At 41.4% G+C, this 18,546-nt stretch overlaps 1 protein-coding gene across 6 annotated transcripts in view; it reads left to right on the top strand.

Annotated features, from left to right (window-relative positions):
• Window positions 1-16,772, top strand: part of LARGE1 (LARGE xylosyl- and glucuronyltransferase 1) — a 354,153-nt gene extending 337,381 nt beyond the window's left edge. For all 6 annotated transcript variants that reach the window (XM_074826502.1, XM_074826498.1, XM_074826500.1 and 3 more), the window contains 2 exons: window positions 1,340-1,535; window positions 5,791-16,772. In XM_074826502.1, the coding sequence (XP_074682603.1) occupies window positions 1,340-1,535; window positions 5,791-5,988 (394 nt within the window). In that variant the 3' untranslated portion in view covers window positions 5,989-16,772. The remainder of the gene's footprint in view (window positions 1-1,339; window positions 1,536-5,790) is intronic.
• The last annotated feature ends 1,774 nt before the right edge of the window (window positions 16,773-18,546 follow it).

The following is an 18,546-nucleotide window of genomic DNA, read 5'->3' as shown; positions in this document are numbered from 1 at the left end:
TGCCCATCTTCTCCCACATACCTAGCCATTTATAACTATCTGCCCTCGGGGCAGGTTTCCGGGTGGTGCTATTGTTGGAGAAGTACCGCATGGCCCAAAACAAGATCAGGCAGACATTCAGAAAGCACAATGCTGCGAACACACTGGCCTGGATGCTCCAGGGATAGCTGAAACTCTCAAAAACCGAGAGGATCTCTTCCCCTGGCTCACCCACAGAGGGGGTGAGACCCCTAATAAAAGCCCAGGCAGCAAACAGGTACCAGTTCACCCCCACAAGCAGTGATACAAGCACATTATAAGCAGTCAGTAGCCAGTACAGCAAAACAAGACCCTTGGCACATTTTCCACCAACAACAAACACCAGCACTGGGAACACACAATGGATATAAGGATTAATCCAGCCCCACCACACAAGCAAATTGCCCAGCATGGCAAACGTTCCTTATCAAACAATACAAATAAAAACAGAAAAATTGCACCTAACACACATTCTCCTTTTGTCCTTATTTCAGCCCTCTCGGTGCCCCACATTGGGCACCAAAAGTTGTGGTGTTTAGTCCCTGCTGGGGTCTGAGACCACGCAGCCGCTGCCCCTCCCCCACAAAGGGAGTGAAATACAAAGCCCCAGGCTGAGATAAGGAGAGGTTTAATACAACAGTGAGACAGCAACACAACAAACAACAATAATAATAACAACGATAAGAGTAATAACAATGAACAGAGCAAGATATCTACTGATACAGCAGTGAGAGCAGAGAGATCGCACAACACACGCGCCTTCACCGACTCTCCTGCTTTTGGGTGCCAGGAGGTGACGTCATCATGGTATTGAATAATCCAGCTAGGGCTTCTCCCCCACTACTGGGGAAACTTAACCCTATCCTAGCTAAACCAGGACACATACAAATTACAAAATTGCATATAAAACAGATCATGAATGTCACTGTGGTGTAGAAATAGCTAATTTTAGGGACCTTGTCTGAGCTGTAGAATTTCACACCAATTTTAGAGCACTGATAACAGCCACTTGGTCACTAGGAATGAGACACAGCACTTTGTAGTGCAGATGAACTGTGTGTGTACTTTGTTTCTCACATTAGCATTAGGTAGTATTTTCATACTATCCTTCACCAACTATATGTATATAAGCATTGAGTACATAGAGGCTCTGGGAAATGTTCTGGAAATAGTCCTAGAAATTGCCTCAGATATGTCCTGAAAATGATGATGTGAACTGTGGGCTAATGTCCTTACTTTTGAGCATTTCATCTAACAAGTAATATTTTGTTGCCTCGCCAAGATGTGTTCTAATTGCCTCCCCATGTTTGTGCCATTTAAGGTATCACGTCTGGACAAAAGGGCATGCGCCAACAAACTTTGCCAAGTGGCGAACAGCCACCACACCCTACCGTGTTGAGTGGGAAGCAGACTTTGAGCCATACGTTGTTGTGAGGAAGGACTGCCCGGAGTATGACAGGCGGTTTGTTGGATTTGGCTGGAACAAAGTAGCTCACATCATGGAACTGGATGCACAGGTGAGGAGGTTACACTGCATCTCTCCCAGGGCTGGGCAGCAGGATTGTTAAAATGAAATCTGTGTTCTGTTAGAAGGGCTTCAGGCTTTGCATCACCAAAGTGCTCATCTGGCCTTACTGAGCTCCTTAATGTTTGCTTCTTGAGTTGGGAACACTCAGTTTAGTCCTTGTCAGGCATTAAAAGGAGAACTGAGTGAGTTAGTTTATTTGTCAGTGCTGAGAAAGTTATTGTTTCGCAGTGGCACAATCCCCACAGTGCCCGCCTCATGCCCAACAGTGTGCCTGAGCATTGCAGCACTTGTTGCCAGTCTCATCATCTACTACGGGATCTATAGACCTAGCTGAAAGTTTTTGAGTTAAACAGAGGTTGGTGAGTCCCAAATGTTAATTTAGAATTCAAAAAAGCAATCTTAAACTGAATCCAAGGCAGGCATCTTCAATTTCTGGCCTGGATTTACAGCGCGTCTCTGCAAAGCCAAGGACTTTACATTTCCAAAGTCTCTGGCTGTGGAGTGTTCTCTACAGAATCCAGGTACTTGATCCTTGGGCTACCTACCTCTTGGATCTGTGACTTGGGATGGAGCTGCTGGGCAGAATATATAAAAATAAGGATGCAGAGAAATCTTGAGAGTCCCAGACTGGTATTAGAGCTCTCAGAGCTGCTGAGGTCATTGCCACCAACCTAGATCTTAGAGGCTGACAGTGACTAGGGCTCCATGGGAGCCTGGTGCTGCTGCTCACTGAAATAGCAGGGTTTGCATCTCCCTGCTGTTCTTGGATGTGAAGCTAACCACTGTGATAATCAGGAGGGGCTAGGTCATGGCATTTCTTTTTAGTTTGGGTTTGTTTGGGGTTTTTTAGCTTAGTTTCAGTCCCAGTTTTTGAACTGGTAGCATTTCATGCTAACCAAAAAACCTGCTTTTTGGCCATCTGTATCCTCCTATGCTACCTTCTGCTATGGATCTGGAGTATAGATCCTTCTCTGCTCAACTCTTACCAGTTTATGTTAAGCAGAGCAGCACAAGGCATGCAGCAAGTTACTGGGAGATTGTGTCTCTGGGGTGTGGGCTACAGTGTATTTGTGTGTAGGCACTTATGTGGGAGGGATATTTTCTACTTCTGCTTATAAAACCACACAGTCACCTTGGGCTGGCAACCACTTGCCCTCTGCAGAAGGGCATTCCCAACAAATCTGTACCTACTTACATTGAGAAAAAATTATTACAGACTAGAAAAAAAAAATTCCCTTATATTATTGTTAATAATAATACTTTGCTCTGCTATAGCACTTTAATTTCCCAGTGCACTTTCCAAACACTGATCAATTAACCATCAGTTGTGGAGAATGCCAGGATAATGATCCATTATTTGTTAACCTGGGTAACAAGGCTTATGTTCCCACTGGCAGCTGTCATCTAGCATTCATGATTTAACTCTTCTGTTCAGAGACATTTGCCCAGCATAAAGATTCACACATGGGAAATTGGAACATTTTTCAAAGTTGATCATAGCACAGATATTTTAAATGGCCATTGGGTTGGAACTAACTCTGGGGAATTGTTTTTTTTAATTTTCCAGTCTTAAAAACATTCTCACATTGAGAAGAAGTTTCATTTTCATCTGTAGAAACATGGATATTGGCTTATTTTCCCAGAAAATCAGCCTGGAGGGTACATGGGATTGCACAACTTCTTCCCCCTATGGCATTCCTCTGCTTTGGGGTGTCCACAGATCAGGTTGCTGCCAGCTGCTTGGCTGGCTTCATTATCAGCAGGCAGAGCAGCTTCTCAATTTAATTATTTCATTTCTCCTCACAACTGCAGTGTCTGTCAAGAGAACTGTTTCAGACTCCTTACCAAGGACCTGTGCCACTACCATCCTTCAGAGCAGCACACAACATGGTGATAATCATCATTACTATTCTGGGGACATGCAGATGTCCACTGAGCTAGATGCTGTACAGATACATAGATAATGACAGTCTCCATCTAAAGAATTCATAACCTGTGAGGTGGGGACAGAGGTTCCTGCAAGTGCATTGCTTTCTCAACAGAAGTTTTCTTACAGTAGAGATGGGCCATTAGGAAACCTTTCCATGCTCTTCCAGTGGCTGTGGAACTAGACTGTGAGCAATCCTTTTTCCAAAACCCCAGCCTGGCATCTTTCAAAGGGGCTTATTACCAGCAGACTAAGAAGGTTTTGGAAGGCTTTATGTGCCTGAAGGCCTTTTGAAGGGATGGGAGCACCACTGCACTAAACAGTTTACACTGCAGAGCATAGATGATCCCTGACCTACAGGATTACAGACTTAAGATGCAAACAAGAGAAGAAAGAAAAGATTGTATGAGGAGGATGGATCTTCCTCTGCAGCTTCAGCCTTTAGTTTTAAGGTCCCATAGAGACATACTTTGTAATCTGTAGTTTATCAGCTCTCCTCACCCCATCGTGCCAGCCTTTTTTTTTGCATTTGGTCCCCTGTTAGTTCTAAGTCTCCTCCAGCTAAATGAGTTCTGCCTGTGAGCATCAAATTATTTTGCTCTTGCTGCACATTTGTCACCCCAAACAGAAGCTCAGAGGGGTCCATTCCATATATGGCAGATTTGTAATCTGGCACAAAGATTTACCACTTTAGCACTGTCTGGCAGGGAACAGGCATTCCCATAATGAGAAAGGAGCAGCCATACAGCTGCATCTGTACCTAGCTGTCCAATGTATACTACTGTTTCATAGGTGTCTCTGGGACAGCACTGCAGCCTTAGCTACACTTTGGTCTGACCAATACCACTGCCTGAGTTGGAAAATGGATCCACATTGCATTCTGCTCACTTCATTTTGTTTGGGCTTCATTTTGGGCTGCGTTGCTCAAACACTTGGTATCTGGCAGCATCATAACCCAGCAGTTTCCAGTCTTTTCCAGGCTGATCATATTTTGTTAGGTGAGGAAAGATTTATAAGTGAAACACTCATGTTTATTAGCACAAGTGTGTTCTCTCCCATAAATCTCTTTCCCTAACAAAATGTTTTTGGAATATTCTGCCTCTGTGCTGCAGATACACTGTGTCTCTGCACAAGACTGCTAAATCTGTAAGTGACTGGACTTTGCAAACCAGGAAAGTTGTGCACCATTTCTTTTAAAGCCAGCATGCTCTGTGGCTATTCCTTCCCTGCCTGCTGTATTCTGCAGAGATGGTTAATGACTCAATACAACAACAGTTGTAAAAAAAACCTGTGTGATGACAATAGGAAATTTTCCTGTGGAGTCTTCAAAGGTTCTTTGTCATTTGCATCCCATACAAGTCATATTTTTTGAAATTTCGTATAAAAAAAGAGATAGTGTCCTAGTAGTTAGGTTTCTTCACTTGGCTACAGAACACTGAGGTTCACATCCCTTTTCTGCCTGATTCCTTGCAGGAGCAGATATCTGGTTCTTGCACATCCTACACTAGTGACCTTCCAGCTTGTCTAAGTATCAGTCTTTGTCTAGCTTTGCTCTAATGATCATATATTTAATTATAAAAATTGAACAAATCTAACAGGAATTATTGAGACTTAAATGAACCATCATTTTTTAACAACAAAAATCTTCAAATAACTTCATCAGATACAAATAGAGAATTAGTGAAGTAGTTCTGGAGGAGAGGTGGAATTAGCACAGTATCTCATACTTTGTAAAGGAGAACTTAATTTGCATAAAACTTTCTCAAGGTATATGGAATTAGCAGGTCCATTTTCACATGTCACCTATAAAACCTTTCAGGTTTATAAATAGCTTCGGAGAGTTTTGTCACTGTGAGTATCTTAGTATACAGGCAAAGCAGCGTATGTAGTGCAATGGATGCCTTTGTAAATACACCTTATTCCAGCATCCCAAGCAAGATAAATTGTAGGGGCAAAAGCATGATTTTGCATAGACACTTGAGACTGCTGTGTACAGTCACAGCTGTGTTGGTAGCAGCATACTACTGCAAAATCTGTGCTGCAGACATTGCTTTGGGCATGCCTTTTGTACCGTTTCCCCATAATTTGGCTTATATGGAGTAAAACATTTTAAAAGAGCAAGTAGATCTTCCATAAAACCATGAAAAAGCAACTTTTTTAAAAAAAGGCTTATTTGGCATACATGTATGGGTTTGTTGTTTTTGAGATCCACGCTGCACTGTCACATGATGGAGCATGTTTGACTGTGGAGGTACGGGAGAGATGCATTGCAAGAGGGCTCAGGAACACCCTCACAGCCAGTGTCTTTCTCCCCCAGGAGTACGAGTTCACAGTGCTGCCCAACGCCTACATGATCCACATGCCGCACGCCCCCAGCTTTGACATCACCAAGTTTCGCTCCAACAAGCAATACCGCATCTGTCTCAAGACCCTGAAGGAGGAGTTCCAGCAGGATATGTCGCGCCACTATGGCTTTGCAGCCCTCAAATATCTCACGGCAGAGAACAACAGCTAGCACAACAGAGCCCATGTGCAGCAAACAGGGACACAGGAGGGAAGAGCCACTCAATGTTTGGGGCCCAGTCTTCAAACTTCGAACTGAGAAATACTTTCTGTTTTTATATCATACTCGGCAGTTCTAACAGTAGAAATTTGAAGTGACATGTCTTCAAACTATGCTCATTCATCCCTTCCCTGAATACCCCAGGCCTTTCAGCTTTAGCATTCGTGAGGTGTCAGCAAGAGGGGCCAGCCTCACGCTCGTCATGCCACCAGAGGTGGGGACTGGGCAGGGGCTAGGAATGCACTCTGCTGTCCTAACTGCAGAGCAAAGACAGAGAATGTAGGATTTCATGTTGCTATTTAATAATTTGACATGCTTTTTATCTGTAAAGGAAGATCTTCGGGTCGCTGTCCTGTGAATTTCAAATCTGCACTACTCTAAAAGGGAACTTTCACCTGTGAACTTTCACAGGAGCCCTGTTAACATGGATGACCTTGTTAATGCAGGATGAGCCAAAAGTCTGAATTAGCCTTGAAAACGAAGGGGACGCTTATACAATACTGCACTCCAGAGAAGGTGTATTACTGGGTTAGGTGTATACATGATATCAGTTGGTGTTTTAGTCTCAAATTAGTTGTTTTATCAGGATAATCCCCTATATCCCACTTGCCTTTCCCCCAGTCCTAAATGCTGCTTCTTTTCTTGCCAAGGAAATGTCTCCCTTGTGTTTCTTTCCCATCTTCAGTTCTGGTGGTCCGGTAAAGAAGTAGCTCTGCCAGAAAGTGAACAAAACTTGTCAGTGTAAGGTCTGTTTTTGCCAGAGCAACTTGTTTGTGTGTGTCTCGTAAAATAAAGGGCCTGGCTGTAACTCTTTATCTTTTTTAGGCAAGAATTGGATTTTGCCTATAAGGCACGTTGTGCGGGGGGATATTGATTTATAGGCTTATTTCAGTGCACACCCGTCCGTAAAAGCATTGGGCCTGGGCTTTAAGTGGACTTCTTTGCTGAATAGGGAATATAAACATGGCAACTAGTAGCCTTGGTGCTCTCCTGCTGCCTGCTGCAAGGTCTCAGAACTACTTCGTTAAAGGAGTTTATAATTAAAAGGAGCAGAACTGTTAGGAATAAACTCCCCATTCGAGGGGGAGAAAAGAATGTACTGGGAATCTGAACGTGAGTGTTTGCTTGAACATGGGCTGGTCAGGTTCACAATTTCGGTACACACAGGAGTATGCTGGAGGGCGGACAGGAAACCTAACAAGCAAAATGCAGAAACAAGACACTGGACTTTTTACCATTTTCCTTATTCTTCAGTATTATTGTTGTGTTTACATAGGACGAAGAGATGAAGTTTAATGCACTACCCCTTACAGGACTATTTGTAATTTCTGTTGCAATGTTAATAGAGAAAGCAGAAACAACTCAGTGAGAAATGCATCAGTCTCCGTATCCCAGATCCCCATACAACCACTGCCTGAGTTGGGAAATGGATCCACATTGCCTTCGCTCACTTCTTTTCCATTTTGTTTTTCAGCCACTGGACTTTCTACTTTCCTCCCCACCTCATCCCTCTAGAGCTTGTTTTTATTTCTAACATGACATTTTGTGAGAGCTTTCTGTCATGGTGGAAACCACACTCTTAAACCAGACATTTAAACTACAAATATCAGTTCATCATGCTGTGTATATACAAGATAACCCAAAAAAGGCAACATCTTTGACAAGAAATAAAAAGGGGTGGGAGGCTACGTGTAATTTTCACTTTTTCCCCTGAAGGTGTTGGCTGTGTAAGAATACATCCCTGCATAATTTTCTAAAGTGCTTTTCTTCTGTTCTTAATGGCTTTATGTAAAGGTTTACATAAAAAGCTGGGAAGAAGTAAAATGAGTGCTCATGGCTAAAATACATTGTTTTAAAAAACCCAAAATCTTAACTCCCCAAGTCCCATATTACTCACCATTAAGGGCCCAGGTCACTGTGCATATTAAGATTGAGAAGAACCCTGCAGCACACAGTCCTGTTGATTAGCCAGTGTGCAGAAAGATATCAAAGGCTGATCAAAAGAGAGGCTAACACTGGTTGTACCTACATACAGCCTCCAGTCAGAGCTTCAGTGTGGCCACCATTATGTTTCATATTAAAAGCTTTCATTTCCACATGTACATTTCTCCTTGGCTGAACAATGTTGCCCAAGGATGGACTGGATTACCCTGCAGCAGCATAACTTGGAGCATGGACCTGTATGTTCTTTGGATGTGTCATTATCAACATGAACATTATTCTCTCCTTGGTCATGAGATGCAGATGGGGGAGCAGGGAGGTAATCATTTGCTACTTGCCTGTCTGTACAGCAAGTCATGAGACCTCCTGGGTAGGTTTAGGTGTGCTGGCTGGTGTAACTAGCTCAAAGATTGGTAGTAGGTTCAAAGAGCCCCCTTTTTTTTCCTTATAGACACTGTACTGACTTGTATCTGTCATGTCATGTTTGTCTGTGTGTTTCATAATTTGGGAGGTGTGGGGCTTGGGGTTTTTTAACACGTTTCAGCCAATTTACATGATAGCAGATTGGGATTACAAATCTGTCTGTAACTGCCAGGGCTCCTCCAACACCGTGAAAAAAACACCACTGACAACAACAAAAATCCCCATCTCAGTTATAACACTGACTGTCTTCCAGCCCTCTGCTATAGTAGGTATTTGCTAGCAACTTTGTTACTTAATTCTCAGTTTTATCCTGAAATCTTCAAGAAATATCAGGTATAACTGGTGACTTAATGCCTTTGATTTATTGATTTGTTCCACCAACTTCTCTCTTGAGTCTTCAGTCTATGACGTCTCCTTATCTTTGATATTTGGGAAGTGCGAGTCTCTCAGATATCATTCCAGCACCTTCTCTGGTGAAGACTGATGCAAATAAATCATTTAGATTCTTGGCAATGTCCTCATTGCCTTTAATTGTTTCTTCTACTTATTGTTTGGAGTGGCCTGCTGGTTACCTCCGGTTTTCTGCTTTTGGCGTACTGAGCAAATGTGTATTTTCAGTTTTAACTTCCTACTATTTGCACTTCAAATTTCCTCTTAGCTTGCTCAAACTCCATCTTAACCATTACATACTTTCCTTTCAGCTTGATGGAGTTTTGATTTCCATTCTCTGAAGGTTTCCTGTTTGGCCTATATAACTTCTAAAATTTCCAATTAAGTCATACCAGCATTTCCTTGTCCTTGTCTTCCATTTATCTAAGGGGATACCATACTCCATGGCTATTTATAAGCCCTTTCCATTTTTAATCATAGGATTTCAATTTTCTTTTTATTTAGAGCCACTGATTCTTTCTTTAAAAGGAAAGAGGGGTTTTTGGTTTTAAATTTTTATATCAAATATCACCCTACTATGTTTTGAGGATTTGTATTTTCCTCTTTAACCTTCCTAAATGCTAACCTTTTCCTAGTCAAGGGATCAGAAAATTCTTTTTTCTTCTAATTTGGGCTCTTATCTTGACACATTTAGCTCTATGTCTCCCTTTTCCCCCTCCACTCTGAAACATTGACACTTACGAGTCACTGCAAACCTCTCAGTCCCAAAGTCTGAACTATGTATTTCCCAGTACCTTCTGACATCCCACTACATTTCAGACATAATTATTATTCCAAATAATAATCTAATGGCTGGCACACAATCCTGTTTGTTTTCATACTTTCCCGTTTGATATAACAGGCTTTGCCAGTTTTAAGTATTGGACAAAACACTTGCCCTTATTTAATGCCTTATTGTAACCCTCTAAGAGATTTCCATGATTTCTCTCTGTTGTCACAGTATATACCTTCAAATGTTTGGCTATAGCTTCCATCCTATAATTTTCTGACTAAAGGTTATGTACCATTTGCCTACCTGACAGACCTAGAAAATCTCTTTGCTTGTACCGAATAGTCCCTAATATCTATCAGATTTTTTTCCTAAATCCTACTTCTAGTAATTCCTTCCAGCCTTAGTAGCTTCCTATATGAGCAATCTGGTTCCACTTCATAATTTACGATTTTTTTCCATTTCTAATCATCATCTTGGACTCCATGTCAAAAAGGTATTAGCAGCTGTACCTCCAGTTTCATTGCTTTTCTTAGACTGAATATCAAATATGCTCACGTTATTCCTAAAGTACTGATGTTTTACTTGGAAGGCTTCATGTGGTTTGTATGGAAATCATAAACTGCATTTTCCTTTTACTGCAACAAGCGGAGGCACTTTGTAGTGTTATTTGCAGTAGCTGTTGCAGCAGATTAAGCCCTGTGTTAGAGGGAAAAGCACAAAAACCTTGTCAGACTTGTAGCTACTGTATCTCTCCATAGGGGAAAATAAGGCCCTAGCACAGCTGAACAGTTTCATAAATGCCCTGCACAAAACACATTGCACATTATTTTTTGGTATGTATAATCATACATCATCCAATTAAATATGAAAAATACATTTTTTTATGTTCTTATTTTTACATGCAATTCTGTCCAGAAGATGATGCATTTTCTTCTGTGTCTTGCCAGTTTCCCCATTACTCCAGCCTGCCTAATAGCTCCATCTGTTTTTGGCTGAGAAAGATTAATGATGAGCAACACTGAGAGCGCTGGCAAATCAGCAGAGATTCTTAGCATTGCACAGGACATCCATTCCTACTTTGCCAGATACTGTATGGGTGTTCCTCAGGCTTCAGTGCAGCAACAGGAGAGCACAGCAAACTTGGCAAGTAGGGTGACCATCATTATGAATTTCAACAAGATCTAATACATTAGACAGACTGCTAAAAAAAGAATGTATCATTGTTAGCTCAAAAATATTTCAGTTTTAGGAAAAGAAAGCAGGAAAGTTTCTGCAACTCTAGTAAGTGAGACTGAAACAAGTCACTAGTAGACAATGACAGCCTAGTATTTCCACTGCAGTATTGAAAATGCAGAAGCATTGATAGCTAAATGAAGTCATTTTTACAGTAGTAATTAATAATGTATATTTAGATGGTGTGTTTAGATCCAAACACTTAGGTGAATTGGGGATTGTTTGAAGATTGTTACTTTGGTTCACAATATAAAATTATGTTTGGAAAAGCTTCTGGCTGTGCACAGTAAATTATGGCTCAGGAAATGCTTACAAAACTAGATTGAGAAATACCTTCCTCTTATAGGAATTTGTTTTCATCAGTAGTTATACATTCCCAAAGCAAGACACAGAGTCCTTGAGAATTTCAAAAGGAGTTGCGTACATGTCAGTTGGCTGGAACATTTTTCTCTTATGACTACTTGGAATTTGGGATTTGTTTGCTCTGCAGAGTAGAATCATTGTGATCAGTTGAAAAAATAATCTAGGAATTAGACAGCCAGCCAAATATTTATTTGTGTGATGGATCATATGAATGTGTTTGTCCAGACATGTTAATGGGTACCGCAATGGAATTGTTAGCTCATTGAGGGTGTTGGGATGCAAAAGATCTGAAACCCAGGCTAAGAGATTAGTATCTTTTCAGTTGTTCTGTGCTACAGTTTACCCTCAAAGGATGAGAACTGCTGTCTACCAGATAATTACTGTTTCTGTAGGGTTAAAATGTCCTAAACTTCTGCAACATGAATTCATGGGAAGTCACTGTGCAGATGACAAAAGCTGCATATGAGCTCCACGGTCCATTGCCATGGGATACAAGATTTCAGTCCAAAAGAGATAGTTCTGACCTGGGGGTAATTCTCTGGTCAGGCATGTAGACACCATTCTCAACCAAATATATTCGAGAAGAGGTCCACAAACATGGGAGGCCAAGTAATTCAAGCCAAGCAAAGCCTATTCCTCAGTATTATGGCAACATGATTCTCAGACAATGCATGTGTGAATTTTCAACATTAACCATTATATCACAAGACTCCTGCTAAGGCTGCAAAATCAGTCATGTGAAAGTTAGAGGGTATGAAATTTCAAGTTGCTGGTGGAGCTGGTGATTCACTCATACAACTTCTTTCTGTCCCCTGACACATACGTAATAGGGCATAGTCTCTACAAAATCATTTGCTGGGGTTTTTTTAGAGGACTCCTCTTTCATTCTATGCACAGAGTGGATGGTACTCAGGGAATGAAGCAGCTGGGTGATACTTTGTTTTACTTTTGCTCTCATTGAGCTTTTCATAATATGATAGCTGCCTTGATTCTGAGCAGAGCCAGAATTTTTTTCTTTTTTCTTTTTCGAAGGATAGGTTAGAACTGAGATTTAAGAAAGTCAATTATTCCCTGTGCTCTCAGGCTTTCTGAGCAGAATGCCTGCAGTTCTGTTCTACAGGCTTTTCTTGTATGGAGGGATCCTACAGAGCTGATGGAAATTACACACTCAGAGGCCTTGTAGCACTCACCCCCATCCTGTGAATGCTAACAGCTGAGCGTGCATGAGTGATGAATCCCAGCTCTCTCCAAGTATGCCTCCTCCATCTCTGGGAGCCCTCTAAAGGCTATTGGCAGTCTGTCAGGTAAGCAGTGAAAAAATGGAGTAAATAATTGGGGGGGGTCCATGAGGGATTTGTTTTAAAGTAGCTAAATTTTCAGAGGAATGAGGAAGGCAAAAGCTTTCAGAGGTCCCTCAGAAGATCTGTTCGTAGCATCTGTGACTTGGACAAAGCTCATTCTGGATCAGTGGCATTTCCAATCCAACACTGGCCCATGTGGCCCACCTGTAGGAAATTCTGTGGGTTGTAAAATTCATGAAAGTCAGCACTGAGATTAAACTATTGTCAGCTCAGAGGTTTCATTTGTTTCAATTCTTTGGATTCCCACATTGCTCCTTTGGTGCTCAAAAAAAAAAAAAAAAAAAAGGATAATAGCAACTTGATAACAGTAAGTCTGACTACCCAGACTTCTTTCAATTGTTAGCACTGAGGTCAATGGTTGGGGCAAAGCTGAACTTAGCAAGGTTCGTAGAATTTCTTCTTTAGATCTGCCTTTGGATCTGTTCCATCTGTGCTCTCCAGCGATGCTATAAGGAAAAGCAAAGCTATCCAATGCTGATTGATCCATGAACTTTTCATCCAGTCAGAACTAACCACCAGCAGCAGGAAGGAAGCTGCACCGCTGTCTCCTTTGAGTTTTTTTAGATGACAATAGTGAGTTCAGTATGAAATCTATTATTCTGATGATAGACTTTGCTGAGCTGTTCTGCATTTTAGATGTATACTCACTGTGAGTGACAGAGGCCCTTGGGGTTAGGAAGAGATGGAACCCAGCAGTTCACTGGTTCAGAATGGGAACAAGAGATGTGTGTATCTTCCCTCAGCACCTTGCCCAGTGTTTACTAATTTTATTAGCACCAGTTAGTCCAGCTGCTCTGAGACTCAGTGTTCAGGCTGGGCAGTCAGCTTCTGCTGTCTGTGTTGATAAGAAGACAGATAAACGAAATGATGCTTTCGTCCATAACAGCAATGAATATTGCAATATGGGTTCAAATGGCTCATAGAGGGTTTACATCTTTTACTTTTCACTGTTAGGGTTTATTCAAAGAAGAGCAAAGGCAATCCAAAAAAAAAGCGATGAGTTCTGTAAGGACCCACAAGAATTAATATTCACAGAGATTCATCAATGCAAAATATCCACCAAGTTAACCTGCCAGTTTTTGTCATGAACGCAGAGAATACAGGCTCTGTCATCTTCTCTCTGATTATACTTTGTTACCATAAATTCGGTCTCAAAAGGACCCTCTAACACTTAGTTTTAAGTTTTAGAAGGAAGGCATTCTTTATTGCAGTGCTGGATGCACGGGGGATCATTCCACCTAACGTGCATGCCAAAAGACAAGGGCGCACTTATTATATACAATAAACCAAATTAATATTAATGTAATTTCCAAGAAGTACACACCTATTTCCAGAGAATCTAATGCATATGTTAATACATTGGGCAAGCTTACTGACATTTGGGGAAGGGTCCCTGAGGGGCTTCCATAGGTGTCTGCTGGTTTATCTGCCCTGTCCAGGGATGTACTCATCACAGTTGCAAAAATTATGTCCTTGGGCACATTCTTGTCTGGGGCCCCTTACAGCAATTAGCACCAACTGTTTGCAGGCATAAGCTAGCAGGCATCAACTTCATAGAGCAAAACAAGTGCATGTAATTAAAAAAACTCTCTGAATCAGGTCACCCAAGACCCAAATATTTTATATTTTTTGTTGCTTTCATTTCCATTTTCATATGTGAAATTAACAGTTTGCAAAACTTTTTTATTTTCTTAAGCTGATACAGCTTTCTTCTGCATCAGTCAGACTTGCAAGTTGTCTGGGGTGAATAGAGCTGAGGGGTTGTTGAGATGTCCTCAGCACCACTTTAGTGCAGAGAGAGCCTTTCTTGTAGCCTGGGGGAGTTTTCTTTCTTTTGTGCTATCACAGGCTTTATTTCTATCTTAGCAGTGTCTCTTCCAGTAAGTATGAAAGACTACTGGCTTGTCCTAGACCACTGCATGAGTTCATTACTAAAGCAATGTTTCTGGCATGGCATCTGGGCTTCCACAGAAATTTATTCTGCAGGATTTTTTTCCAATTTTAGTCTTCAAGCCTACATCTGTGAGAAAATTCAGCAATTTGAAGATGTAAGGAAGGGATCACTATGCTTTCTTTTATTTTTAACATTCATATTGTTCAAGATTTTATGCCCACTACGCCCATATAGCTTCCAGAAAAATATTGTTTTGAGAAGAGTCATTGCAAGTAATCTAGTGGGACTGAAATCAGCAGCATATATGAAGATAAGTTCAAGCCATAAGTTTTAGCACAAGTTTCTATAATTTACAAATTTGCTACTATTTCTGTAGGTCTCAATTTCAGGATCCTTCTTCAGCCAGCCCTTTCTCGGGTTTTCTGTTTTTTCTCCACATTCCCAATCTGCTGCACCCCTACATCCATGTTTATACCTGCCTTAGGTAGGTGTTGGTAGGTATTTTAAGAACAGTATAGATAGTTTCGACAGTGCTGAGGTCTGGTTATAACAATTGCATAGAAAAAGACATCTCTGCATTGCTGGTTCCCTTTAACTAGCAAGAACTCATTTCAAAAATAAGAGAAAAACAAATACTTGGGTTGGTGGGGGAGAGGAGAGCGAGAGACTTAGGCCTTTAATATGGTAATGCCAAAACAAGATCAGGTTGCTTAGGACCTGACACATTACTACAAGTTGGTAGCCATGCATAAGATGACAATAGTGATTATGTGTGACTCTGGAAGAAACAGTGACTTTAGAAGACTTGTCCTAGATCATTTAGTCAGAGGCCATAGGTTTCACTTTTACTATGCATTTGAATTGCGTTTCACAAAGCCGTCTCACAGTAGCGTGGTTCCCAATGGACAAGCACTAACTAGTATAACAAGTGTATAAACACTTCCTTTCCTTCCAAACTCACTATAGATCATGATGGCATCACTTGCTCTGTTTCTCCACTCTACAGCAGAGGGTCCAAAACCTGAAGAAAGGTAGCACCAAAGTGATCTAAACACCAAATGTACCTTGCAGTGCCAGAATCCGTAGGTTTTTAGGTGCCCAGCTGGAAGCATTCAGGCCCAGATTCAGCCCATGCAACTTGGCAGCTGCTTGAGACCCATGGTGTTGGAGTTGGTCCCCTTAGTTTCCTCTGATAGTCAATAGAGTGAGCAGGACTGTTTCTGTTCACCTAAGCCCTCCATCACCCTTTGCTCTCTGACTAGCAGAAAAGGTTACAGTGCTGATGGTCCCCATGCAGGTGCCTCAGGTGTAGACCTGCCCAAAGAAACATGGGACAAATCTGGGCCAGTGAGCATCAGTATGAGCCACCACCTACTCATTTATGATTGCCGGTGGCAAAATCCCCTGGAAACTAAGCAGTAAGTGCTACAAGGCCATATACTCAATATTAGCTGACAAAACCAACAATCTATATGATGAAAAACGTATGGGCAGATCAGCCATGGGAGGGGGATGATTTGTGGACTCCAGAGACTGTGATAAAGGTTGTGACAGACAGCTTGTGCTAACAGCCAGGAAAGCGCTCATTTTCAGCGCAAAGATGTGGGCTTCATAATGGTGGTTAAAATATTGCCCCCAGCATTGCTGGTCAAGTTGTGCAACATTCATTGCACTGTATTATCATTGTGCAGCTCTGCTGAATGTGGGGGCAGTATTTGCAGTGTATCAGCCAGCACTTTTCCAAAAGTGCAGGTAAGAAATCCGTGAGAAACAAGGAAAAAAAACCCTAGTAGCAGCCTTTCACATGTGTTTCTTCTTAAGACTCAAGCCTCATTCCTCTTCTGTCATAAGCAAGGTGTTTCTACATTCTCCAGGGGAAAATCGGGATGTCATAACCTTTAGGGTGAACCATGCATGAAACAAGGCTTGTAGTTTTCTTGCAAGGCTTGTGGCACTGAAGGGTTTTGAATCTTCAACTCACCACCGTGTCAGTACATTACCTGATTGGCTGGCCTTCTGCTTGAACTAATACTGAAATCTTTTGTTTGTCTCCCCAAGTTGGGGATATATTTTTAAGTAACATTTCAGGAAAGGAAAAAAAAAGTGTCTTCTTTCCTTCTGCTGCCCCATCTCCCAAGCACCTCCCCCTCCAGGGTTAGACTGAGGCAACTTTCATTTAAAACAAACCACTTAGTTTACATGTATGCTTCAGTCTGTGTGTAAGTTTTCTAGGTGACAATTTTATCAAGGAAAATGCTGTTTAGATTGTGTGTGCAAAAAAACATGGCTTGTAAATATTTAAAAAAAAAAAAAGGTTAATTTTCAGTTGTGCAATAAAATTGTGAAATAATCCTCTCAATTCCTTTCCAGTGTCTGACTTGACATGTGCTGGTTTCAGAGCATACAGGCTGTTGTTTCAGATGGAAACAAAAAAAGAGAGGTCATGGACAGTTTTGGTTTCATCTTTAAGCTTTTTATTACTTTTTAATTTTGATTGTCATTCCCTTTAATCGGGTTTATTCTTCCAACCCTGGTTCAATCAGACACATTAATACCAGTCTGTTCCCACTGAAGACAGGTGAGTCGTTATCTGCTCAGAGTTAATCATGTGTTTATCTGCTTTACTTGACCTTGACCTTCTTCCTGCTGTTGTCTTTCTGTAATCAAAGATGAGACTTTGGCAGATGGGGGGAGTTCATTCAGTTCGTATTTAAGTATGACAACAAGCAGATGGATACTCTACAATGAATGACACCTCACCACCAGCGTGGAAGCAAATCCAGCTAACAGGTTAGTATTGCAAATGCTTTATCTGCTAGGTGGAAGCGTGGATTTTATGAGTCCTTCTCTTGATAGTAGAAAAAACTACGCAAAAACCAGAAGCCTTTACTTTTCTATTAATTAACCCTTGCTGATAGGTTTTTCAGGTGCTCAGATCTGCAATCACACCTCTCAATCTCACAGCTGATACATCCTCTAGCACTAATAAGTAGAACCATGGGACTGCGCCTCTCTCCCTACTTTCTTCCTTTCCATTTGGTGGCTTGAGGCTTCTCCGCAGAACTTCATTACCAAGAAAGGTGATGGGGGCAAGAGTAGGAAGATAGGTCAGCTACATAATCCTTTGTGGTTTGTTTTGGGTTTTTTTTTTTTAACCCAAATTCAAAGTAGAGCCTACTGTAAAAGTGTGTTTGCTTGGAATGACAGCACAGAGTTTACATGTGTAGCGATATCATCCAGGATGTCCCTGGATGTAGGGTATGGAGCCTCTCTCAAAGGTTGCACAGAATATGAATGAAAACTAGTGTAAATTGGGAAGGTAGCTGAATTTCTTGTTTTACAGAAGATTATAGAATCAAATGGATTTTGTATGGTGCAGGAGCAGGCTAGGAGTCCAACAAGAATTAGGGAGAGCTTTGGATTCATTATTGGCAACATAAATACTTAGAAAAGTAAATATAAATAGGTAGAAAAGTAATTCACAGAAAAGGAAGCTGAAGGGCTGGAAATGTACAAGTGGGAGTTTTATATGCTGAACTCTACAATCACTGGGAAGAGAAAACCTGCGGGTATAGCTCCCTTAAATTCCCTGACTTTGCAGCAAGGCAAAGCTGACTTGCACTGGGAAATGGATGATTGAGCAGGTACAAGAAGTGAATGGCATTAACTGGGTAAATAGCAGCTGATTTTCAATAACGAGCCCGCCAGAAGGGATCCTATGCCATTTCTATATTAGCCACAACCCTTCCTATCCATCTACCTCTGACAAATCGGTAATAAAGAACAGAGCTTCCTTTAGGATTTATGTCAAATATTAATGCTCCAGGACAGATGTAGTAGGACAGGTTAAAATGTGTTTACCCTAGGGTCAGAAGTTATGTTTCATCAAAAGAGGGCAAGTTGAGTTCCCAAGACTGAATTAGTGATGGGGCATTACCCACTTTTGTACCAACTCTCCTTGGGACTCTCTGCATGATTCCTGGTGGTCTTTGTGTAACCACCTGCTTTAAAAGAAGAGAGCTAGTGACCAGATCATATGGACAGATGTGGGATGTGTATGTGTGTTTGCTGCCTTGGGGTATGTTATGCAGCTCAAGACAGGTGTTAGGCTGGGGGTATTGTTGAGAGTTCTG

The sequence above is a fragment of the Strix aluco genome, chromosome 5, assembly GCF_031877795.1.
Source record: "Strix aluco isolate bStrAlu1 chromosome 5, bStrAlu1.hap1, whole genome shotgun sequence".
NCBI classification, from domain to species: Eukaryota; Metazoa; Chordata; class Aves; order Strigiformes; family Strigidae; genus Strix; species Strix aluco.
The sequence above is the reverse complement of the archived record's forward strand: the minus strand, read 5'-3'. Positions and strand labels throughout refer to the sequence as shown.